The sequence below is a fragment of the Hipposideros armiger genome, unplaced genomic scaffold (genome assembly GCF_001890085.2).
Source record: "Hipposideros armiger isolate ML-2016 unplaced genomic scaffold, ASM189008v1 scaffold_242, whole genome shotgun sequence".
Taxonomy (NCBI): domain Eukaryota; kingdom Metazoa; phylum Chordata; class Mammalia; order Chiroptera; family Hipposideridae; genus Hipposideros; species Hipposideros armiger.
The window spans coordinates 1,633,321-1,658,369 of record NW_017731592.1 but is presented as its reverse complement, the minus strand read 5'-3'; the positions used below and the strand labels follow the sequence as shown (position 1 = coordinate 1,658,369).

Below are 25,049 nucleotides of genomic sequence, written 5' to 3'. Positions count from 1 at the left end.
TGAGAGGCACAGCTGTTAGGGATCCTGCTGGGAAATGCCAAGACAGTAAACCCGTGCACAGCTTCTCCACACCCCTCAGAACAGGATCTATCGATATCTTATGCAAGATTTAGATTCACGTCCAGCTGACATTTACTGAGCCGTGTGTACCCAGCCCTGAGCAAGGTGATTCCACATATTATTCCTCGTTTGAAACTTACTAATATTTTAAGTTTATGGAGATGTTCTCAGCCTTGACTGTACATCAGAATCACCTGGGGGAACTTTTTGAGCCCATGCCCCCAATCTGTCTCAGATCAATTAAATCAGTACGTATTTCTAGGGATGGGGAGTGAGCAGTGGTATGTTTTAAAAACTTCATAGTGCAGCTGGGGTTGAGAACCATGGTCATAAATGCTTAACTTTAAAACAGTAATGTGGACTCTTCGGGTTGGCGACTGAGGAAGAAGCCCCCCGCAACTGCTGTCCAACACACGCTAGGGCAGTGGGTCGCAAAGTGTGGTCCCTAGACCAGAGGTAGCAGGGTTGGCAGGGAACTTGTTAGAAGTGCATATTTTCAGGCTACACGTCATACTACTGAATCAAACTGAGTTGGGGCCTGGCGATGTGTTTAATAGTTTTCTAGGAGAGTCTAATGCTCCTAACGTTTGAGAACCACATTCTGGAGGTTGAATGGTTACCAGGCCAAGAGGTCCGATTGTCCAGACATGGCATCTTTCGTTTCGTTTTTAAATACATGTGTACAGTACTTGATGGGTCATTTAGTTGGATTTGGGGGATTATTTTGACTTTCTTGCGATCCCCTCCTTCAGGCTAAATTTAGACTTCACCAAGGAGTAAGATGTGAACCCCTGCTCCCATTCTCCCGCAGAAGGTAGCCGCTCTGTGACATTGCCGTGCCTCAACGTCACAACCCCGCCCCCACATACGTTACAGTGCCCTGGGAGTTCTAGGCTGAAGCAGCTCGGCATCCCTCAAAAGCGCAAGGGGAGGGGCATACTTTGAGCCAGAATGGGAGAGTGGAAAGGCTATATCAGTGCGGTGCTGCGGGATCAGCGAATCGACGATGTGGCCATCGTGGGTCACTCGGACAATCGCTGCGTGTGGGCCTCTAGGCCTGGGGGCCTGTTGGCAGCCATCTCACCGCAGGAAGTGGGTGTGCTCACAGGGCCTGACCGGAGCACCTTCCTGCAGGCGGGCCTGAGCCTGGCGGGCCGCCGCTGCTGCGTCATCCGAGACCACCTGCTGGCAGAGGGCGACGGAGTGTTGGACGCACGCACGAAGGGGCTGGATGGGCGCGCTGTCTGCGTGGGCCACACCCCACGCGCACTCCTTGTGCTCATGGGCCGGCGGGGTGTGCATGGGGGCATCCTCAACAAGAGGGCGCATGAGCTGATCCGTGGGCTGCGCACTCACAGCACCTAGCAGGCAGCCAGGCAGCAGAGGATCCAAAGTAAAGTCATATTTGGGCATGGCAGACTCATCCTTGGTTTGAGGGGCGTGGGGGATGATGATGATGATGAAGAAGAAGATGATGAAGAAGACGAAGAAGAAGACACCAGTATCATGGAAGATACTTGCAGAAGGATTACCTGGTGGGGCTGGGATTTTGAGTCCAGAGGCTTCCCAGCTTCCTGTACCCTAGAACCAGCCCTTCCATTTGTTCCCCTGCAGAGGCCTCTGACCTGACTCCCCAGGCCAGAGTCCAGGGGCCTTTACGCCTTCCCCAGGGTCCTTGAGACACCACAGCTGAGCAAGAGTCCCAGGGAGCAGCCTTCTCAAACCCTGGAGCTCAGGCCTGAGCATCCTTTCCCACAAAGCTTTCCTCACCTCTGGGCAGCACAAACCATAAAAGGGGTCCCTTTCCCACCCTCCCACACCCTTCCCCAGGCTGGAGGTTAGTGTACTCCTCACACCCTCCACTTGGCAGGAGGGAGCAAGGGTTGCAAGTGGGTGACAAGGTGCGTCTGGTAAGTTAGGGAACAGCTCTGGGACTCCCAGGCCCTGGCCCTTGCATCTCTCCCCACATACCTCAAAGGGTGTGGAGTAGGAGAATGTGACCAAGACAATAACAACCAGGTCTAGGCCCTACAGCCTTCCTGCCACCTTGGGGTCCAAAGATTCCAGAGATGTCCCTGGATTAGCGTGAGGAATTTTGGCACCTTCCACCCCTTGACTCTCCCTCTGCAGGCTTCAGCTGGGGGGGAGGCTATGGAGGAATAGGAATTGAAAACTTGGTTGGCTTTAAATGAGGCCTGGTTTATTGCCAAAGATAGAAGACAAAGGTGGGAGGAAGGGTGGCTGGTCCCTGTCCCCTGTGCACTGGGACACAGGACATGGCCTCTCTTGTCCACCTCCACCCTCTTAGCCCCCTCCCTCAGTGATCCTGACAAGCCCCCACCTGTCACTTGTTTTCTGGAGAACTGATCTTGTCCCCAAAAGAGGGAGGGTGGAAGTCAGAGGCAAGGAGAGACCAGAGGAGGTCAGCCTGGTAGGTCGGGGGTTGGAGGTTCAGAGTGCCATCCTGACACTTGCTTTGGGGGTGGCCCCAGGTCCTGGAGTGCTTCTAGGGAGTCTGAAATGTAGGTTGGACTCACTAAGGTAGGGCCAGGCAGGTTGTTGGAGTGAGTTTGCAGGCTGGCTCTTCCAGAACACAGCGGGCTGTCTTTGGGAGGGGAGATAGTGCTGCTGAACCCCAAACCATGGTCTCTCCTTCCCCACCAGATGAGAGCAAACAGGATTCCAAATACAGAACAAAAGTTTAATTCTTATTTTTAATCAGGCAGTGTTGGGAAAGGGCATTTTAGTGGTGATTCAGAAAGCTGGGTGAGGATGAGAATGGTATTATGATGGAAGGAAGGTGGCCAGGAGGGGGTGAGAATTCAGCCAGTGACTCAGCCACCATATCTGTACACGAGCAAACAGCTGCAAGTCACTACTTAGACCCACCCCTAGTCCTGCCCAGCCCCGCTGGAGTTGTGTGGACACAAGGACACAAGCATAGGCCTCCAAACATATGTGCAAAGGACAGGAAATTATACCCGGGTATCCTGCAGCCTGCACAGAGCCCCCACAGGTACACTATCATGTACACATGAGCAGGCTGACACACAGGCTCACACATCAGCTCTCAGCTATACAGCCCAGACCTCTGAGGACCTGCACAAGGACATGCCCATGCCCACCGTACACAGACACACTCCTCTGTCTTTCCACCTCGGGCACCAGATATGGGCTCTTCCCCATCCCAGGTGGCAGTCTGGTCCGAAGCTTAGAGGCGGGTGGCATTGTGGTGAGCAGGCAGGGCAAGGCGGGGGGATGGTGTGGCGGGAGGAAGCTCCTCCAGGAAGACCCTGGCGGGCAGTGGGGGTGAGTGGGGCAGTGGGGGTGAGCGGGGCTCGGGCCTGGCATAGCACAGGGTGGCGCGGGTGATGAGGCGGTCCAGGGGCTTCAGGGAGTGCATCCAGTGGGGCAGGAAGTCCCACGTCTGCAGCCACTTGGGCAGGTGCCGGGGGCTGCGACTCTGCAGAATGCTGATAAACACCACAAAGGCCAGCAGGGCCCCAAAGGGTGCTCCCACACCTACCATGGCCCACCAGCCTGCCATGGAGATGCCAAACACCAGTGAGGGCAGCAGCAGGAAGCACAGCAGGAGGTAGAGGACTGCAAACCAGCGGTACTTGGCAGTGCGTTTACCCAGCGCCTTGGCCATGCGGATGGGCAGGCGTGTGCAGGGCACTGGGTACCACAGCAGGATACCCGAGATGTTGAAGAAGAAGTGGCAGAGGGCAATCTGCAGGGGAGAGGGCAAAGGGTCTGAGGTGGGCACAGGCTCGGCTGGCTCCAGAGTCAGGCGGGCAGGAACAGATAATAGGGGCCCAGCCTGGCCTGGGCAGCAGGAAACTCACCGCTTAGGGGTGCTATGCCTCCAGTGAAATATGAAAACACTTCTGGGCCAGCTGACAAATAACCACTGCCCTGAACGCTCCACATCTCCCCCACGGACCCCTCTCCCAGGAATTCCCCAGCAGCTCCTGCCCAAATCCAGAAGCTAAAAGATTTCTCCTCGTTAGTTTCTGGCGGCCTCCTGCTGGGTCTCTGCCCCGGCCCCAGCCCCTGGCTTGTCATTACGCCTTTGCTCCTAGGACAGCAACCCCTCTGGCGTGTGTCCCCCTACTCAACCTGATCCCTCAGACTGGGCCAGGTCCCCTCTTACAGCACCCCTTCTTAAGAGGGCACATCCCGCCCACTGTTTATTAGTGTGATTCTAAGTCATATCTTCTTGTAGATGCCAGGGTCCTGAGGGTGGCACCAGCTCTACTTTGCCTGTATGGTTGCCCCAGAGCCTGGCATAGTGGGTGGCCCCTATTCAACAGTTAAAATGATTTGTTACATGTTATCCCACCCTGGGCCAGTGCCATGCCCCAATCCCAGCCCGGTCCTGCCTCTGGCAGGCCTACTCTCCCAGGCACACCTGGAAGGCACTGGACAGCTTCTCCCGGGGACTGGCCAGTGCAGCCAGGATGGCCGTGGTGGTGGTGCCAATGTTGGATCCCAGCGTGAGGGGGTAGGCACGCTCGACGCTGATCATACCCAGGCCTGGGGGACAGAGGGCAGGATGTGGTCTCCCTGCTCCCCCTCAGCCCTTTCCCTGCTAGCCCCCCTTCAGCATGGGCACTCACCAATGAGTGGGGTGATGGCCGAGGTGAACACAGAACTGCTCTGGACAACGAAGGTCATGCCAGCACCCACTACCATGGCAAAGTAGCCTGTGGCCCAGGTGAAGGGGGCGGGGAAGTCTGCGAGGAAACCCGTCCTAGCATGATCAGTGGGGGAACATTGGAAGGGGAGCCAAGACCTTTCTTGGGGAGGAGGTCTTGGATGCCAGTTTCCAAGGGGACCTTGTCAGTTCCTGCTCAACTGCGGTGGCTTCTACTGGCCCTTTGATCTTGAATTAAAGACCCTTTTCAGACTGGCTCCATCACACTTTTGCCCAGGCTGTTCCCTCTGCCCCGATACCCTCCTCACTCCTAAATGTTCACCCTGAGGGCTCAGTGTGGATATCACTGCCACTGAAAACCCCTTCTTGACCCAGCCCTTGTTTCTCCATCCTCTGAGCTCCCTTCCAGCATTTGTCATGCAGCCTCTACCTGTGCCAAGCAGTTCTGAAAGCTCAGAATGAAGCTTAAAATGAAAATCAGATGGTGTCACTCCCCGGCCCCCCAACCCTCCAGGTGCTCCCATTATCCTTAACAAAGTCCAGGCTCTGAGCACAGCCTGTGGCCCGTGATCTGATCCTCCATTTTCTCGATGACCTCTCCCTGCCTCTCTCAGCCTCCCTTACTGAGCTCCCACCATGCAACTGGCCACCTTTCTGGGCCACAAACCTGCCCAGCTGGCTCCTGCTTCAGAGCCTTTGTGCTTGCTGTTCCCTTCACCCGGAAGGCACTTCAGCCACATTTGGACTCCTCATCTAGATTTCTGCTCAAATGTCACCTCCTCACAGAGGCCACTGAGCACCCATCAAAAGCAGCCTCTTCCAAACTCTATTCTGTTGCCATTTTTGCTTTCTCCTTGGCAGTTAACTCTCTTTTTCTCTGAATGTATCCCCCCTGATAATTTGTTTTTCATTGCCCTCCCTCCCTCTGGGCCCCGAGCCCCGAGGGCAGGATCCAGGATCCATCTCTGTGCACCTCACCTCTGCATCCCTGGCACCATCCCATGCTTGGCACAACGTAGGGGCTTGATGACCATTTGTTAGTTAATCAAATCAAACAGTGGCCTCTGAGAATCTCTCTAGAGCCACCTGCTGGAATGGGACCATAGCCAGAGGCAGCCACAGATATCTAGCTGTCAGCACCTCAGGGGCCTAGAGATCACCCAGTCCAACCTCTTCTTTGCTCACATGGAGGAACTGAGGCTCAAGGATGGTAGGGTTTTACCCAGATCACAGTGAGGCAGTGGCAGGACTTAGCGAGATCTGAAAGGGCCCGTCCTGGGGCCTGTCCACCCACTTCTTGGACTCACCGGTGTTAATAACCTTCTGAATGACCTTGGCCACCTGGCCCTTGAGCAGGGAGTTTAGCATCTTGACGAGGAGAATGAGGCAGGTACACAGGAGCACCAGGGAGCCAGCCAGCAGGATGAGCCCCACGGCCAGGTCAGGCAGCCCGGTGTCCACAAAGAGGTGGTTGCCTATGTGTGTATGGGGGGTGTCAAGCTGCTGAGAACTGAGCCCCCACCTTGCTTCCAGCCCCCCACCATTGCCACCCCCTTCAGCTTGGAGCCCAAGGCCCCACCTCAGTCTCCTGAAACCTCAACATTAGGCCTGATCCAAGCCCAGGAGCTGGGCTGGTTTGCAGCCATCCTTCCCAGGGCTGGAAGCAGCAGTGACCAAGAGGGAGATGGCGCTATCTCTGCCAGGCTCTGCCCCTGCCAGGCCAGACCTCTCCCAACATGCAGTCACTCACATTTCTCCATGGTGTCATTTCCAAGGGTCGGACTCGTGTTGGCCTCTGCCCTGGGCATGATGGTGGGAGCCTAGATTAAGAGGAAGGTGACTTAGAGAATTTAGGAAAAAGCAGTCTGGGGTTGGAGCTAACATGGAGACTAAGGAGAGATGGGGGCGGAGGGTAAAGGAATCGTGATAGGCCTCCTGGCTATGTGCCTTTGGGTGGTTTGCTTGCCCTCTCTGAGCTTATCTGCTCTGCTGAAAAGATGGAGGTAAAAATACATGCCATACAAGAATCTGGCCATGGTCAGCCCTCTGAAATTTTTTGTTTGTTTGTTTTTTTGTTTTGATTTTGTGGAGGGCAGTGTCACCGGCCCTCACATGTGGGATCCAAACCGGGGCCCTCTGGCATCCCAAGCCAGCTCTTAACCATCGCGCCACTCGGCCGGCCCAACCCTCTGAAATTTTGCCTCATTAGTCCACTAATCTGGCTCTCTCTGGGCTCGTGATCCGGTGGCTTCTTGTCCTTGTTTCTCCCACCTCTCCTTGGCTTTGGATGCTGCTGACCATGGTTTTCTTCTTCTGAAAATTCTTCTTTCCCCATCTTTTATTACCAATCCCTCTCAGTGGGCCCTCTTCCCCAGCATCCTTGCCCCATCCTCTTCCCTGAGGCACCTTGTCCAAGCTCCATTTTCTTCTGGCTGAATTCCTTATTTGGAGAGGGGCAGGGGGCAGGGGGCAGGGTGGGCCTCTGAGAGTCCAGGCCCCACATCGCTTCCCTCCCCTACCTACTATCAGTGAAGTGAGTGAGGTTTCTGGGGAGGCCCCCCAATTCAGAGGACCCAGGGCCAGGCAGGTAGCCTAAGTGAGGGGCTCAGGCTGAGTGTGGAGATGGTGGGGGGAGTGTGCTGGGCTTTAGGGGCAGCAGCTATTCAGCTCCAGGCCACTGTCACCATCCAAGGACACAGCCCACATGGCCAAAGGGCCTTATCTACAGGAGAAACCACAACTCTCTAGTTTCAGATAAATGTAAATTTTTGCAATCTGTAAATGTTGGCAGCCACCTTAAGGCATGCTTTACAACTCTGAAGACCAGTCTGGTCTGCAGACACTAATTTGTAGCCTCGTTGGGTTAAAGAGTTATTTTTTTAAATGCAACCTGGGGTGCCTTCCCCCCAGATCTTTTAAAGGAGAAAGTGGGCTTGGCTTGGCTGGGGAGCCGCCATCTCACAGAAGCCCCAGAAGGGACAGTTACTTCCAGCGCCTCTGGTAAAATGCAAGAGTCACTACTTTTCTCGTGTCTCCATAAATGTGTTCTGCCTCTTCTGGGAGTTGATATGGGTGCTGGTTCCCTTTCCACCTCCATCCCCAGCTCTGCATCCCATACCTCTCTGACCTCCCCCGGTGCTGAGGGTAGGGCGCAGGTGGGGTCCTGGCACTTCAATGTTACAGCTCCTTTAGGTTTGATTCTAAACTGTGTCATTTAAAAACTGTGCAATAGAGGTAAGACCTACTTATAGCACCTGGCTTTAAATTGGGAGAGCCAGGTGTAAGGGAGAGTGCCATGGGTGAGGTACAGAGGCATCTTTTGAGGACTTGATGTCAGGCATATCTGAATTCAAATCCTGCTGCTTGTAACAACTACTTTGGGCACGTCACGCAACCTTCCTGAGCCTGTTTTCTCTAAAGCAGGACAATAAAAGAGCTGTTAAAAATGTTATAGGAGAAAATGAGTGTGAAACGCTCACCAAAGGGCCTAGCTTATGACAAGCCTTCAGCAAATTGTGCCTCCAAATAATGACAGTTTCCTCCCTTGGCCCATCTGGGATTACACAGTGGAAAGGGTGTGTTGTGTGATTGACTTCCTAGTTCAGGATCAGTGGCTCCTGCAGATGTTTCTGAAGGTTTTGGCCCAGTTGGGAAGGAGCTTGGTGGACATTCCTGGGAGGCCTCAGCCTAAGGTCCTGAAAGACAGATGACTCCCTGAGATGGGTGGGTGCCTGACCAGCCTGTACCCTACTGACTTTCCCTGGGCTGGGCCTGGGATTCTCTTGGGGGAGGGGCCTGTGGGATCCTGGGAGGCTGGAGGAAGATAGGAGCAGTGCTGGGCCAGGGCAAGGACCAGGGCAAAAACCCGGGATTTTGGAAACTTGATCTTCCTGCCTGAGGTTGTATGGCCCTGGCTGAGGTCACAGGGGGAGTCCAGAGACTATAAGGGGAAGAAGACTATAAGAGAGAAGGTAGAAGCTCCAGCCTAGATAAAGAGCTAGCAGGCCCAGGGCCTGGGGCATACTCCCAGGATGTGCCCATCCTTCCTGGGCCTGGGGTCATGGTGGAGGTGAGATGGGGAAGTGGGAGGGAGAACGTGATAGGCGTGGTGAATTCTGTGGGCAGAACAGAATGGTGAGCCTCAGACAACCCTGGGCTCAAAACTCAGCTGAGCCACTTCCAGCTGTGTGACACTGGACCAAGTACATAACCTCTCTGGGCCTCAGTTTCCTCCTCTGCAGCAAGAGGTCCACAATGCTGCCCACCTCTCCCTAGGGGCTAGTTTTGAGGAATCTTGGAAGAGAGAGTTGGGATTTAAATGCCTGCAGAGCCACCCCAAATTAAGGAGGCACCTCTGGAAAATGAAGGAGATGATTAACCTCACAAAGGAATCCCGGGATCCATGAATCCTTCCGCTGGGGAGAAAGGCCCAGGATGTGGGCCTGCGCAATAGTTTCTCCTCCAGGGGAAGGGGAACTCTAGGGTCTTTGTTTCTGGAGCAAAAGGAGAGCACTGTGCCAGCAGCGCCATCTGGTGGTGAAGAGAACTCTTTAGCGCAGCACCTACCATCACTGAAGGGTCTCTGAGTTGCTGCGGTTGCCTGGTGGCACTCAGTTATGATGGGCAGAGTGGGGAATGGACATGAATGGTGGGACACCAGACTGGTGTCTGGAAGAGGCAGCAAGATGGAGATTCAGGAATGCAGGCTCCAAATTCCCCCAGGATTTTTGTCCTTCAATCGCATGGACTTGGGCCTTAGTTTCTCTGAGCCTTAGTTTCCTCATCTGTAAAATGGGGATGCTTCCAAGGTTGCAAGTCCTCAAAAGATGCTAAACCAGGCAGGTATGGTTGACAATCCACAGTGTGAGAACAAAAGAAGGTCATTCCCAAGATAATGTCAGGCCCACAGAGCACCAAGAGGTGTTGGAACACTAAAATTGCCTCTGGTTTTTCTTTCATCATCTGGACACTCACAGGCTCCCAATCCTTTCTTTGGTGACACAGCTCCCTGGAGACTGGTTTGGGTGAAGTCGGGTCCAGCTTGATGAAAGCTGGAGGCAACGGGGATAGGTTGGAAGGGAGCACAGGGAGATTCAGTGGCCAGAGGAAAACTCGAGTCCAGTGCAGGAGGAGCCGCCAGCACATATCACCTCCCAAGAGCGAACACAAAGCTGCATGAGCCACATTCCCATGGAAACTGTCCCACAGAGAGGGTGAAAACAGGGAGCTCAGATCTCACCCCAGAGCAACTTTCCAGGCCAAGGAAATTGCTCTTAAGGAAAAGGTCTCCTGGGAGAGCTGAGCAAAGAAACCAGTGCTCAGGCAGGTGGCAGCTGGAGCAGTGAGGACAGCCCTGGTCCAGCGACCTTGGGTAGGTTGCTTCACATGGAAGACAGGGTGCTCAGGATGCTCATGTCCACCTCACCAGCATGGCAGGAGGATTCCATCAGTGGTACGTGCTGCAGGGGAACCTGCTGGGTGCAGGTGGGCAGCAGGTTTCAGAGCAGCAAGTGGGGTGGCCCAGGAGCTCCCTTCCATCCCTTGTTTTTTGTGACGATATCAAAGTGTGTGATTTCTCTCACTCCAGGTTTTGCTATGAAGTAGAGAGGATTATGATGATTCGGAGAGCCCGGGGAGTGCCCCGCAAGCCTGTGAGAAGGTGGAGGTTGTTAGAGAAGTCACAATGCCAGAGTAAAAGCTGCCTGCACAGGCCTTTTGATGTCAAACTGCTTTGGACACTCAGCAGGGCTGAGCCGGAGCTTTGCGCCACTCAGATGCAAGGGAACCTCCCAGGGCCGGTTGAAAGGCTGCTCTCTGTTCAAGCCGCAGGGGAGAAAGGCTCAGTGACATCAAGTAACAAGTGGAGATGATGAGGGGGAAAGGCTTTGGCTTTGGGTTTCCTTATATGTTGTTCTAAATGGAGTTGTTCTTGTGTGTAATAATCAAGGGAAAGTAGGTACTGTGGATATTATGGTTTTGATGAAGCATTTTCCCATTTACGGCTGAGTGAGAAAGTGTGCTAATTGCCTGCTTCCTTGTTAGCCTGGTGTAATGGCCGGTCCATGAGTGTCCAACTCATCCAAAAAGATTGTCATTTTGGGCAGCAGAAGCCAAGAAGCAGCAGAAACCGTGTGGAAGGATGAGGGGACACACGCTTGTGGGAGTCTCCAAGGGAAGGACCCCCAATGTTGGCGCAATGGGCTGTTGTGTCTCCAGTGAGGTCTCCACGTGGCCCACCTGTCCTGCTCCTGGGCTAGCGTCCTATTAGTCCTCCATTCACTCTCTGCCCTCCTCCCGAAAACATGGCAGAGTTGAGTCACTAACCCCCTGGGACTCCTAGTGGGGAAGAGAGTGCCCTGGAAGGTGAGTCCTGTGCTCAGGGACCTGACAGCAGTACAAGCTCTGACAAGTTTCCTAGCCTCTTGGAGCCCATTTCTCTATCTGTGAAACCAGAGGATTAAACTGGATCAGTGGTTCTTAAACTTGAGTGTGGAGCAGATGTAGAGGGCTTGTTGAAACTAGGCTGCTAGGCCCGCACCCCTAAGTTTTTTCTGATTTAGTAGGTTGAGGGAAGGGCCTAATACTTTGTATCTCTTACAGGCTTCCAGTTAGTACAGGTGCCACTGGTACACACTTTGAGAACCACTGGGCTAGATCAATTACATGCCAACCCTAATTGATTGTTAATGGCTGTCTAAAGCCATTGTGAGGCTGGGAGAGATTAGCAATGTCTGTCATAGGTGCAGTCTCACAGTAAAAGTGAGATGTATTTGCCCACTTGAGGCTAATGATCTCTAGGGCCTACTTGGAGCATTTTGAACAGATGGTGACGCTAACAGTCAGCTGTCCTCTCATCTGGGGCCAGACCTGGGACTCACCTCCATGGGGTCTGGGAGGCACCAGATTCGAATGAGACTGTGGTTCCTCAGGGCCTCATCACCGGTGGCAATGCTGGTAATAACGGACTTGTCCAGCTGTGGGCAAGATGTGGGTGAGGGGAGTGAGGGTGGGGCCTTCTCTGTTCCCCAGTGCCCCCCATGCCAGCCCTGCTTCTACCTGGATGATGAGCTTAGTGAAGGGCTCCGTGATGATCTTCAGCAGGTCAGGGGCATCTCGGCCACCCCGTATGTTGAAGCAGGCCACCACGAGTCGAGTGATGTGGTGCAGGTACCCAGTGGCAGCCTCCAGGGGCAGCAAGACCAGAACTGACAGCCAGTTAAAGCAGTCGTGCACGGTGGCCCCTGCGAATGCCCTGGGCAGGGAGGCCACATTGCAGGGCAGGCCCTTCATGCTGGAGCTCCTGGCATCAGGGCAGGGACCACCCTCCCCCAACAAGCACAGGCCTCTCACCACTCTACCCCCCTTACCGCCGAAAGTCAGTCCTGTCCCCTGCCTGCATCAGGGCCACGATGGTGTTGGTGACTGAGGTACCGATGTTGGAGCCCATGATGATGGGGATGGCAGAGCTCACCTCCAGCACTGGGAGAAGAGGGAACCTCTTAACTAACTGGGTCACTCAGTTCCTGTTCCCACAACACTTCCTTCTATACCCACTCAACATCTGGGCCTCCAGCGGGCATTCCTGCCATGCTGCTGACTGCATGCCTCAGTGTCACAGGTACATGTGGGTACATGCTGTGTGTTTATATGTATGTGCATGCATGTGAACCAATGCACATGCACTGCACATGCACATATGTGAACGTGTGTGGGTGTGTACACATGAGGCCATGTGTCCTATATGCAAATGTGTGTCTTACTTGTGTGAGCACACGTGTACATGAGTGTGACGGTCAGCTTCGTGTGTCAGCTTGGCAAGGCTATTGTACCCAGTTATTCAATCCAACAATAATCTAGATGGTGTCATGAAGGTGTTTTGCAGGTGTGATTCACCTCTACAACCAGCTGACCTTAAGTAACGGAGATTAACCTCAATAATCAGGGTGGGCCTCACCCAATGAGATAAAAGGCCATCCGAGCTCATCTGAAGCTTCCCTGAGGATGAAGACATTCCACCTGTGCACTGCAGCATGGGCTTCTGCCTGAGTTCTGGCCCGCCCTTCCCCATGGCCTGCCTGCCAGCTCTGGGCATGCCTAGCCAGCCCCACAATCATGTAAGCCAATTCCTTGCAATAAATCACATAAATATCTTCTGCAAGTCCTGTTTCTCTGACTTCTTTGGTTCTGTTTCCCTAACTGTGGAATGAGTAACTGTGTGGTGGTACGGAGGTGAGCCTTGCTGGGGCTGTGCCCTACCCCCCCCCCATTTGCCACCCTTCCAGCTCCTGGGGCACCCCTCCTTGCTGAGAGTCCTTGGCAAGGCCTTGGAGGACAGAGTGGGAGACACCAGAGCTCTGCCCTTTGCCCTTAGCCCCCTGTCCCCATTCTTGCCCCCTGCCCCCCAGCCCTGACATGCCCTCCCAGTCCTCCTGTCCAGCACACCCAGCTCCCCACACTTTCCCTGGCCCTGGTGGGCCAACTCACAGCCGGAGGAGACCATGCTGACAATGATGGACGTGGAGGTGCTGGAGCTCTGCACCAGCACAGTCACCAGGATGCCCACCACCAGCCCCGCCACAGGGTTGGACAGGATGACATTGTCTTTGAAGATGTCGCCAGCCACCTTCCCTGGGAAGCATGAGCCAGTGCTGTCTGAGGCCCTTCAAGGACCCTTCCCTAGCTCCCTCCCCTGGCCCTACCTCCAGCCAGCTGGAAGGCTGAGCTGAGCACATCCAGGGAGCAGACGAAGAGATAGAGGAAAGCGAGCATCAATGGCACCTTGAGGAGGGTCAGGCCAGCCCGAGGCAGCTTCTGGGCCAGTCCTGGCTCTGGAGATGGGACAGCTGTGAGCACAGTAGCCAGAGGGCTGGGACAGTGACTGCTGATGCCCTGCCACGCCCCACCCAGGCCCACCTGGCTTCTGCTCCTCCTCCAGGGCCAGCTTGGCAGGCAAGGGGTCATGGAACTCCAGAACCTCCCCAAAGGAGCAGCTGTGCTCGGCGAGGGCCATGGGGCCCAGGCTGGGGAAGGCATAGGCGGAGGTTCCTGGGATCCTGTGCAGGACTGCGGAGGGAGGCTGGTCAGGAGTTCTCAGAGGCCTCAGGTTCCGGGGGAAGGCAGGGGGGTGGGCGGAGGGGTGGAGGCCTCACCCGGGATGTGGGCAGTGGAGGGCAAGCAGGGTCTGGGGGTGGGAGCACACTCACCCTGAGGGCTGGGCACATAGGCAAAGGCTGCCCCATGCATCATGTGCCCCCCGCGGACTGGGAGTGGGGAGACAGCAGGGCTCCCCAGCCTCTCTCCGTAGGGCATCATCCTGGGCACACACTGTGGGGCCTGCAGCAACACTGAATGACAACTCTTGTGTCCTGGAAACTCACACACACTCACACACCCACACCCACATCCATACTTACTCACTTACACCAATACTCATGGCATGTAATCCTAAACTACACACCCATAGAAACCCCCCTCCCCCCCACCGCACACACACCCGGGGATGCACACTCAGGCGCTCAGGATGAGTTCAGGCATTCATTCATTTAGCAAGTATTTATCGAACATCAACTCTATTCCAGGCACTGAGCTAGATGCTGGGGTACAGTCAGTGGTGACTAAATATAGACACAACTCCTGCCCCCAGGAAGCTCAAAATATGGTACAAAGACAGATGTCAATGAAATAATCCCTTAAATAAATGGAAAATGACAATGGGACAAGTGTTCTAATGACAGATATGGGTGCCTGTGATGGACGGGTGGGCTCTTAGAGGAGGAAAGAGGGAATCAAGCTGAAAAGAATGGTCAGTAGGAGTTACTGGAAGGAGAGAAGGGGAAGGACAGATGTGCAAAGGCCGTGTGCAGGGAGGAGCTGAGAATGCCCAGTGGCTGGAGGGAGCCAGCGAACATGCTAGCGGAGGGCTGGGCCATGTAGGAGTCTTGACCGCCCTGAGTGGTGAGGAACCATGGACACCTGCTTGCTCACGGGGCCAGCTGGGCGCGAACTCAGGGAAGGGTCCACTGGCCTGGATCTCAATTTCCTGGGTTCCCCTCACAAGTGAAATTTTTTCCGCATCCAACCCCCACCCCACCCCCCAACAATAAACAAACCCTGCTGCCCTTCTCCTATGAATCAGGCTCAGACCAGGAATGGTTTAGGTAAGGAGGGCCTCCCACCCTGTCCCCAAGTCTGGGAAGCCCAGGCTTACTTTAGCCCCCCCCCTCCCGAACTGCCCCAGGAGCTCTTGGCTATTGGGGTGGGAGTGCTCCAGTCTGCTTCAGCAGTCCCCCACCCCCACCCCCAACATTGTCCCAAGGATTCTTGGCTGTGGGGTTGGGGTGTGTGTCAAGCTGAATTCCCAGCCCTGGAAGAGCATAAGTCCTTTTTACTTTGGGGAGTGAGCTAGACTGGGCTGGGTCTGAGATGTTGTGGGGGCACAGTTAGGACAGAAGTGAGAAGACTGGGGTAATGGGCTATTTCTTACTAAGAGTAGGGGATGAGGTTGGGACGAGAAGGCCCTGGGCTCACCTTGGGGCTCTGTGTTTCAGCTCCGGCTCAGCTGCTCAGGGACGTCCCAGAGGAGCTGGGACCCTCCTCTTTATACCCGCTGGTCTAGGGCAAAGTTCCTAAAACCCTAGCTGCCCTCTCTCTGTGCCCAGATTGACCTCACCCCTGAGATTCCTCCCAGTTAATTGCTAATCGTCAGCTCTGCAGGGGGAGTCTGTAGTCAGGCTACCCCTCCCCCACACAGAGAGTCAGCCTGAACCACCACCCAGATCCAGCGATGGCATGGAACATTCCCTGCCCCCAGGCAGAGACCCTGAAGCCACTCAGGCACCTTGTTCCCAGGGTCCCTAAAGAGATTCCATAGCTCCAGTCCCTTCCCCTCATTTTTTTTTTAAAAGATTTTATTGGAGAATTGGGGGAGGGAACAGCACTGGGGAATTGAGGAAAGGGACCAGACAAGTTGCTGTCCTTTTGTTCTTCAGTCTAGTTGTGGAGGATGTTGCTTCACTGGCCCATGTTGGTATTATCATTGTGCTCTTCCTGGCTGAGGCAGATCGGTCGTTGGCCACTGGACGGCCGCTCATAGCGGCTCACGGCAGCTCATGCCAGCTGCCGGCTGCTGGCTGCTCACGCTGGCTGCTGGCCACTCACGGTAGCTGACCGCAGCCCACTGCAGCCCATTGCAGCTTACACAGTCACTGGCGACTCACGGCAGCCCAGCTCCAGGTCGACCTGTTGTTCACCATCTTAGCTGTAGAGGGTGCAGTGTCACTGACCCATGTGGGATCCAAACCAGTGGCCCTGCTGCTCAGAGCTTGCGCTCCCAAGCCAACTCTTAACCAACGAGCTACTCGGCCAGCCCCCTTCCCCTCATTCTTGGCATGACAGGACTCCCCAGGGAGTGACCCAAATGTCCTGTGGTGTCTGTAGGTCTGTATGTCTTGGGTGAAGGGGGGGGGTGTTTGGAGGAGAAGGAGTATGTGATGAAGGAAGGAACAGGAAACAAGCCCGGAGAAGCTGCATAGCATGAAATCTTGGAGTGTCTCCAATGCCTGACCATTGATCCAGGATGTGAGTCTAACAGAATGTGAAGCTCCTGGCCAGACCTGGAAGGACCCGTGTGCATTTTACAATGGTCCCTCTGGGGGTGTGTGGGGGGTGGGGATGTGGATTGAGATGTGTCACAGGGAACAAGTCTGAAAGCAGAGACCAGTTAAGAGGCTGATGAGGTGGTCCAGGTGAGAGATGATGAGGTCTGAACCAAGGTGGGAACAGGAGGCATGGAGAGAAGAGGATGCATCCTAGGGATACTTGGGCAGTAGAATTGGTGATGGGAGAAGTGGGAGGGGAGGAAATTTATCACTGTTGGATTTGTGGGTTGGGAAGCTGATGAAACCCAGAGGGGTCTAAGGAAGCCTTTCAGAAGCTTGTTTCCCTTTCACAGGATGGTGGAGCCTGAATTGGGGACCAGGTTCACAGAGAGATGAGGCGGAAGCTTCCTTTAGACTAAGGGGTCATGGTTTGATCAGATTCAGCAATGGTGGTTCCATTTAGGATCAGTTTGGCAACTGTCTGACTAACCTACCTAACATCATCCATCCATCCATCCATCCATCCATCCATCCATCCATCCACCTAGCCACCAGCTGGCTATATGCCTGTCCATCCATTTCTAAGCACATTCGTTGAGTTTCTACTCTATGCTGAGCCAAGATTGGCAAGGCCAGTTTCTGTCTTGGTCCAAGCAATGGTCCAATCCCTGAGTCAGCCTGGGATTCTGAGGCCAGTCATCTCACCTCCCTGAGCTGTAGTCCCTTCACCTATAAAATGGCAATTAGCTCAGCTTTTTCATTGAGCTATAGAATTCAATGAGATAAATGATTCACTCTGTGTCTAGAGCAGAGTCCCTCAGTATGTTTGTGCTCTTCAGGCTCTCATGCCCTTTTCACTGTCTCCAGGATGGCTGAAGTGTCCTGGCCATTAAATGGCCCCATCTCCTCTAGATTCTCAGTCCCGTTTCAGGCCCACAACTCCTCTTGGCTCATCAGCTACCCTCTGTTTGCTCAGGGTCCCCTGAGCTGCAGTCCTACTCAACATTGAATGTATTTTATTAGGGTGACACAGACCCAGCCTTTTTCCATCAAGGAAGGTAGACATTTCTGCACAGTTCCCTCTGTAATGTGACAAAGGTTAACTAGTTAGTGCTTAATTTGCAGCGTGCTGTAGAGTTGTACACTGTGTAATGCTCAGAATGGACTCTGTCGAAGTGACTAAGAGCAGAGAACACGGGAAGCTTGGGTTTGGATCCCAGGTCCATCACATCGTGGCTATGTCAGTTTAGGCCACAGAACCCACAGGGGAGAGAAGGGGGTGGCGGCTGGGGTTGATTTGGTAGAGTAACCATAAGTCCTGGTTTTCCTGGCCAAGTTCTGGTATGACTGTTGGCCCAGCATCCCCCTTCAGTATGAAAAGTGCCCTGCTTAGGACCATAAGTCATATACAAGGTGTGATCAAACAATATGGTGAATGTTGAAATATAAAAAAAAATTACAGTAAAAGACACATTGCCATTAATCCCCCTCAAAATACTCCCCCTCACTTCCAACACACTTATCCCATCATTCTTGCCACTTTCTGAAGCAGTTCTGAGAGTCCTCTTTTGTGAGTATCTTTAGTTGTGCTTTCATGGCTGCCTCGATGTTTTGAATCATTTTGACTTTGGGGAAGAGCCAGAAGTAGCACAGTGCCAGATCTGGTGAGTAAGGTGGATGAGGACAAACCATAACGTTTTTATTTGACAGAAATTGCCGTATACCAGAAGCCATGTGTGACATGGAGCATTGTCATGATGGAGGATGATTTACGGCACCCTTTAAAACACACTTTCTCTCAACCGTAGTTCTCACCCGACCGACTGAACCGAACAAGTTGAAACTTGTCACACACTGTTACTAAGGTTCCACATGCCACTTCCTGTTTTTTCTTTTTCAAAGATTTTTATTGGGGAATTGGGGGGATGGGAATAGCGCTGGGGAATTGGGGGAAGGGGAACAGACAAGTTGCTGTCCTTTTGTTCTTCAGTCTAGTTGTGGAGGACTTTGCTTCATTGGCCCAACTTGGCACCATCATTGCACTCTTCCTGGTCGAGGCAGATCAGTCGCCGGCTTCTGGACGGCCGCTCACGCTGGCTGCTGGCTACACACGGTAGCCCATGGCAACCCACTGCAGCAGGGGCTGCAGCCTACGCCGTCGCCAGCGACTCACGGCAGCCCAGCTCCAGGTTGAGCTGTTGTTCAGCATCTTAGCTGTAGAGGGCAGCGTCACTGGCCCTCATATGTGGGATCCGAACCAGGGCCCTCTGGCGTCCCAAGCCAGTTCTTAACCATCGTGCCACTCGGCTGGCCCGCCACTTCCTGTTTTGAAGATCCCTGCCTTTCTGTTGGATGGCACTCAGCAGCAGCATTCACCATAGTTTTTGACACAACAGAAAGGCTCCGTGTCACACATCACTTTTGGTATGGCAATTTCTGTCAAATAAAAACATTACGGTGTGTCCTCATTCACCTTATTCACGGGATCTGGCACTGTGTGACTTCTGGCTCTTTCCCAAAGTCAAAAGGTAAATGCTTTGAATCGATTTAGGACATTGAGGCAGCCATAACAGCACAACTAAATGACAGAGGACTTCCAGAGCTGCTTCAGAAAGTGGCAAGAACGATGGGATAAGTGTGTTCGAAGCGAGGGGGATTAATGGGAGTGTGTCTTTTACTGTGATAAATTGTTTTTTTAATTTAAACATTCACCATATTTTTCATCGCACCTCATAGTCTTATGGCTTGTTTTGGGAGATTCTGGGAAACTGAGGAAGGGAATCAGCCACCTGGTGCTTACTACAAAAGCCTCCTTTCATAGCAAAGGAAAATAAAAGCGACCCTGCTTCTCAGAAACATTGCTGTGATATTTAGAACAGTACATTTTGCCCTTTTCTCTCTGCCTTTTCTTTAAAAAAAAAATTTTTAATGAGTTTATTTGAGCCAAACTGATGACATGCTGTGAAGCAAGATCTTAAATGTTCCTGAGAATGACCTTTTTGCGGTTTCTTTTATATATTTGGAATTGAGGTGGGATCTCTCTGCCTTTTTAACCTGCTTGGGATTTCACTATCTATGAAATACTGCATCTCGCTCTTTATTCATATGCCATTAAGCCTTCTCCTGTGTCTTGACACTTGGCACAGATGTGGTTGCATCACATTGTGTCATGAACCCTAATTGATGTAGGAACCTCTTCAACCTAGAGGGAGTGATTTGGGCTAGGTTGGGGTTCATTCATGGGTGGAGGGGCGTCCTCAAGCTAGGGAAATGCAGTCGTTACTGAGTTCTTGTGTGGGAGTTGTCCTTAGGCTCAGAGGCCCTGTTAAAGTCACATTAGGGATGGGTCAGAGGCTGTCTAAGCCTGAGCACCCCAACCCAGGAGCACCTGACCCCCCACATTGGGTCCAGAGACTCCAGATCGCAGGCCCTCTTCCCAACACACTCCCCTGTCCTACTCAGACCCTGCGCAGAAGCAGCCGTAGCCAAGGCACTCCTTGTGAACCAGGGTGCTTCTCCTTTTCAATAAGGTTATGCTCTTTGACAGTTTAGATGCCCCCCTTCTCTGCTGTCATGGAGCTCAGGGGTTAGTGGAGAAGGCAGTTACTGATCAAATCCATCACAAGAGATATCATTACAAAATACTGTGGGCTTATACATCCAAAATATTCCCCAAAATTCTGGGGGTGGGCTGGGGCTGCTATAGCTCTAGCAAAAGCCCCAACACATGGGAACTGACCAGGGCTGCATCTGGAACTCCTGAAAGCAGCACAGAAGGTGGCCGCACTCCAGCCCCAAGCCTCTCAGCACCTCTGCTCATTTCAACCTCCTTCCTGCTCATGGCCTGCCTCCTCTCTGTCTATGACAGATTCTGTGTTTCCCCCTGAAGGGTGACTCCTGCCCTATTTAGTCATGTGCACTCTGGCCACAGCCCCCCCCCCCCCCCCCCCCCAGATCTCTAGACCTGGAGCCTGGGTGATTGGTGGTGTCTCACTTTGAGTAAAGGCTTCCAGGAGGAGTTGTTGTCCTGGGGGGAAGATGCCAAGATCGGTCTGTACTGTGGTGTCTGAGGGGCCTCTGGTGCGAGCAGTTGCATCTGTGAGTCTGAAGCACACAACATGCTCCTTACCCCTCATGGGGCCTCTTGCTTATCCCGGCCCCAGGTAGCAGCATGTGGTCCATCGAGCTGGAAATGGAGTAGGCATCTTGAAACCTCCTCCTCCACCTCCTCATCTCCAATCCACCACCCAATTCTCCTGATTTTCCTTCTCCAGGAGCTCTGGGCCACCCTCTCTCACCTGGGTTATTGCAATAGCCTCCCAAGTGCTCTCCCTGGTCTGCCCTCGCTCCTTACAATCCAGTCTCCAACAAAGCAGCCAGCCAGCTTTGCAGTTCTCATCATGTCACCCCTCTCCCTTTTAAAACCTGCCCCTGCTAGCCTCTCAATATAAAGACAGCATCTGTCACAGCCTGGGGACTCAAAGTGACTTGGCTCCCCCTGTGAATGCACCCCTTCAGGGAGAGTATGCACACTGAGAAGAGCTGGGGCCCAGGGCTGAGCCCAGAGGAATCCCCACATTTCTGGGAGGCCAGAGGAAGAGGGGCCAGCAAAGGAAACTGCGATCCCCGCCTGCAGCTGGGACCAGGAGGAAGAACAGAAAAGTGTAGTCCAGAAGTCGGAGTCGCCACATTTTGAGAGACACCCTAGTGAGCTATGTCTGTGGAGAGGGCAGCTATTGTGAGAGCAGAGCGGATTTAGTGACGGGAGCGTGCTGGGGGAGGAGGCAGCTTGCTATGAGTGGGAAGCGCAGACATCATGGCCAGTGTGAATGTGACAGGCTGACAGATACTGAATTTCATCACACCAACGAAATCGATTTTCCCAGGAGCAGCATGGCTGCTGACCGGAGTAGATACGATGCCAAGAACAAGTGTGCAAGTCCAGGAACGGAGCAAGCTGTGGAGGCGGGCACAGCCAGCTGTCTCTGCAATTTTCCACTAAGATCCATTGCTCCTTAAATATATACAGTTTTCTGCAGGACCTAAAGTTTGAGGACAATCAAGGGAGGAGAAGCTAACACTCCAGGTCATCCGTCCAGGAACTGGATATTTTTGGGATCTGGCTAATGAGCAGTGTAATCCCATAGCAGAGTTCCTCATCAACACAGTTTGAGAACTGCCTCTTCTTACCACCGTGTTTATTTATTCACCCAATACATAAGCCCCACTGAGTCAGCATGGTGCTACTGTACGTTGGGAATACGGCAGCGAGCATTCCGTTCCAGCAGTCAGGCCAGCATGGGTTGCACACGGACACAGATGGTGTGCACTGCACACACATGGACACATCTTCTTTGATCTGTGGTCAAGGCATCCCTTCTGACCTGAGGGCTGGGTGACAGAGCAAGGGCCACTTGCCCTTCCCTTTGGGGAACAGAGCAATTCCTCTCCTGGCCCTCTTGACTTTGTCCTCTCTTGGAGAGCCTGGACTTGAATCTGAGGCGCTGGCACAGAGCAGGCAAGGCTCTGAGACATGGTCCCATCCAAGCCCCATTTTCCAAGACTACATTAGGTCCGGTGGGGCAGGGCAAGGGCAGCTGACCTGAGAATGTCCTGTGATTGTTTGGGTGATAAGTGCCCTGGGTAATGATTAATCCTGGTGGACCAGGCACTGGTCACACATTGACTGATAAGGCCAAAGTCTGTGGCCAAAAGAGCTGAGGCTGCTTCAGGCTTTTGTCAGAAATCACCTCTTCCCCTGCAGTTCCCTTCCTCATGTTGCTTCAGCCCCGTGCTTGTCACGCTGGCCCAGGGGACCAGGCCTGAGCGTGAGGCTGTGGACAGCATGTTCCCAGATGGCAGTCCCAGGCTCTGCCTGCTAGGTCCCAGACCTGAAACTCTGAGGTCTGGCTTTAGACTTAGGTCCTGGGCTCCAGCTTCTGGGGTCCCCACTCTGGTCGTGGCCTGTAACAGGGAGCTCTAGGTCCTGCCTGTAAGTTCTCAGGTCTAAGCTCTGGATTCTGAGTCCGGGCTTTAGACTCCAGTTCTAGGCTTTGTACTCCAGGCTCCAAGCTCCTGTTCCACACTCCACGTTCTGGATTCTGAGTCTGGGTGCTGGGTTCCTTCCGCCCCTCAGCACCTGGGCAGGAAGATAGTAGCCTCATTGGCTAGTAGGGTTACCCCTCCTCACCCATCTCAGCTGGCCAGGACTTCATACTGACAGCTGGCACCCTGGGCTAGTCTGGAAGGGGTACACTGGTTCTATGGTGGATTTCCTTGGCTTCTGCTTCTGCTCTACCCCAAGCCAGTTCTCTGGAGACAGGATCTGAGATGGCCACAGAGCACCCTTTGCCCCAACCCTGCGGGACCCACAGGACACATACACATTAATGTCCCCAGATCTTCTTGGACCCCCTAGGACTAACAGGGACATGAATGGCACCTCCGGTGGTTGTGCAGCTGTAGGGGTCTGGGCCCAGCCGGGCCTGTATCTGATTTAATGTAACCAACCGTGGCTGTTCCTCCCTATCCTAGTCTGTGTTTCCTTGTGGAAGCTGAATTCCAGCCTCTAATCCCCCCGGAAGTCAGTCACCTGACCACCAGGCCAGGGCCCCTGTGGGGTGCACCTTGTGCTCACTCTAGGGGCGGGGGTGGCTGCTAGGGAGCACCAACCCATGGCTGCATCAGCACTTTTAGTGGGCTCCAGGTGAGCAGTCCGTGCCTCTACCTGCCCCGACCCTGGCCCAGAACCCAGGTCGCTGTGAGCCCCATGCTGGCCCCGTGCCCATTTTATATCATCCCCTTCCCCAGCCCCAAGGCCACTAAGTGAGGTTGGGGACAAGAGATGGGACAAAATTCTCTCTCAGAGGCTTGGAGCCACATGGGTTTAGGTCCCAGGTGTCCTCAACGAAGCCACACCTGCTGGCTCAGCCTGTGTCTTCTGTAAGATGGGGGTGCTGGAGGTTGCAGAGCGGCCAGCAAATGTGTGGTCTCTCCCTTCCTTCCCGCTGGGTGCTGGGTATACAGGCCAACACCCCTCTAGGCTTTCTACCTGGTGGGATGAGGGCAAGCAGTTCTGCGAACTTTCCCGACCACCTAGGAGTCTAGCTCATGCAGTGGCTTTGGAACACAGGCTGGGATGGAGGACCCAGGGCCTCAAGGGGTTCTGGGAACATAGAAACCGGAAAGAGGGGACCAGGTTTCCCTCAGCCCAGGGCTGCTGCAGCGGACATGTGGGAGGAGGGGCTCATAGAGAGGACTGTGGCAGAGGGACACACCCAGCCAGCCAAAACGGGCCTCCGGGCGTGGTGGGCTGAAGTCCCCAAAGGAAGAGTTGGGCTCTACTTCTGGAGAAAGAGATGGCGGGCCAGCAGTAACAATTAAGTGGCCTTGGGAAGTTGTGTTATGATGATTTTTAACCTCATCCTTTTAAAAAAGTAAAGCTAAGGTGAAAGTCTCCTTTGACCACTATCTCCAATCCTGGTGCCCTCCCAATCTGCCTGGCAGTTTGGCATGTATCCTTCTGGAACATTCTCTCCCTTTTCTGTACCTTCATAAGTGCCTGCGTGTTTGTGGTTTATTTAAAGATTTCATGAATTGCCCTGCTTTTCTTTTTTAACCTAATAATAACACATCTTGGAGAACTTTCCACATCAGGACACACTGTACCCAGTTCTTTACCTGCTATGTGACATTGCAGAGCATGGACACAACACCACCTGTTGTGTTACCTGACTTCCCACCCCCATCCACATTTGGCTGTTTGCCAGTATTTGGGTCATAGACAACCTTGCAGGAATAGGTCTCTTCCTGTCTGGGAATGAGTGACTCTCTAGCGGCACTGCTGGGGTCACATGAGGTGTGTTTTTAATTTTTAGCAGAAACTCCCAAACTGCCCCCCCAGAGAAGCTATATCAATGTGCCCTCCATGGAAGGGCCCTGGCTCCCCATGGGGGTTGCTACAGCATCTGGGCCCTCCCTGGGGTGTGTCACCACGTCAGACAACCTAAGTGCTGGTTAAGTTCCAGGGACAATTCCTTGCAGTATCCTGGGCTGGTCATTTCCCCTCCTGCAGTGGTGGGTTCATCCCCACCAGGCTGTTTTGTTGTGAGAAAATGAGATAAAGAATGGAGCGTGGCTAACTTAGGGACCTTAGTAGATGTGAATTCCTCCTCCTATAGGGGCTGACCTTCAGGGAGGCTCTTTCACCTGACCCATGAACCCCTTTCTCATGAGACAATCTCCTTGGTTCCTAAGAACAACAGGCATCATCACTAGGGGGTCTGCAGAAGGGTGGGCTTGGCCTGCAGGATATGCCAACTTTGAGAAGATAATCCATCTCTAACCTGGTGTCCCCGCTTCTCTATCCGGGGATGGAAGGGTGTCTCCTCCCACAGGCAGAAGTCCCAGGGCTCAGGGTTTCTGCAGCTGACCACGGGAGGGACATGGGCTTGCCTCTCACCTGCCCCCATCTCTGGCAACAGACTGTGGCCCTGGTGCTATGCAGTCCCCTGTCCAGGACCCCCACTGCCCTGCTGTTCCTGCAGCCTTTACTGGGTCTATGTGAGGCTGCAGCGTCATTTGTCAGCCCACTAGGCCAAGGAGACACAGAAGTGACTAAGAGAGATGAGGTCCCTGCCAGCAGGACACATATATCATATTGTCAGCAATGAGAAACAAGGTCATTACATAGTGGGCTGAGTGTTGTGAAGAAAAAACACTGGATAGACTGA

The 25,049-nt window shown here is 53.6% G+C and overlaps 2 protein-coding genes across 4 annotated transcripts; one reads left to right on the top strand and one right to left on the bottom strand.

The window, feature by feature from the left end:
* The first annotated feature begins 104 nt into the window (after nucleotides 1-104).
* On the top strand, nucleotides 105-1,458 carry PFN3 (profilin 3). Its single transcript, XM_019655543.1, has one exon. The coding sequence runs from the start codon at nucleotides 1,012-1,014 to the stop codon at nucleotides 1,423-1,425; it is 414 nt and encodes a 137-aa protein (XP_019511088.1). The 5' UTR covers nucleotides 105-1,011; the 3' UTR covers nucleotides 1,426-1,458.
* Nucleotides 1,459-2,755: 1,297 nt separating this feature from the next.
* On the bottom strand, nucleotides 2,756-15,326 carry SLC34A1 (solute carrier family 34 member 1). Of its 3 annotated transcripts, none has more exons than XM_019655533.1 (13): nucleotides 15,248-15,326; nucleotides 13,924-14,053; nucleotides 13,634-13,783; nucleotides 13,420-13,548; nucleotides 13,205-13,348; nucleotides 12,088-12,199; nucleotides 11,777-11,972; nucleotides 11,599-11,694; nucleotides 6,471-6,540; nucleotides 6,028-6,195; nucleotides 4,683-4,799; nucleotides 4,475-4,599; nucleotides 2,756-3,793 (listed from the first exon to the last, which is right to left on the bottom strand). In XM_019655533.1, the coding sequence occupies exons 2-13, from the start codon at nucleotides 14,030-14,032 to the stop codon at nucleotides 3,272-3,274; spliced, it is 1,938 nt and encodes a 645-aa protein (XP_019511078.1). In that variant the 5' UTR covers nucleotides 14,033-14,053; nucleotides 15,248-15,326; the 3' UTR covers nucleotides 2,756-3,271. The 3 variants fall into 3 exon arrangements, with proteins under 3 accessions (XP_019511078.1, XP_019511079.1, XP_019511080.1); XM_019655534.1 differs by having other exon boundaries at nucleotides 13,924-14,064; nucleotides 15,248-15,302; XM_019655535.1 differs by lacking the exons at nucleotides 2,756-3,793; nucleotides 4,475-4,599; nucleotides 4,683-4,799; nucleotides 6,028-6,195; nucleotides 6,471-6,540 and adding an exon at nucleotides 6,551-10,369.
* Nucleotides 15,327-25,049: the final 9,723 nt, after the last annotated feature.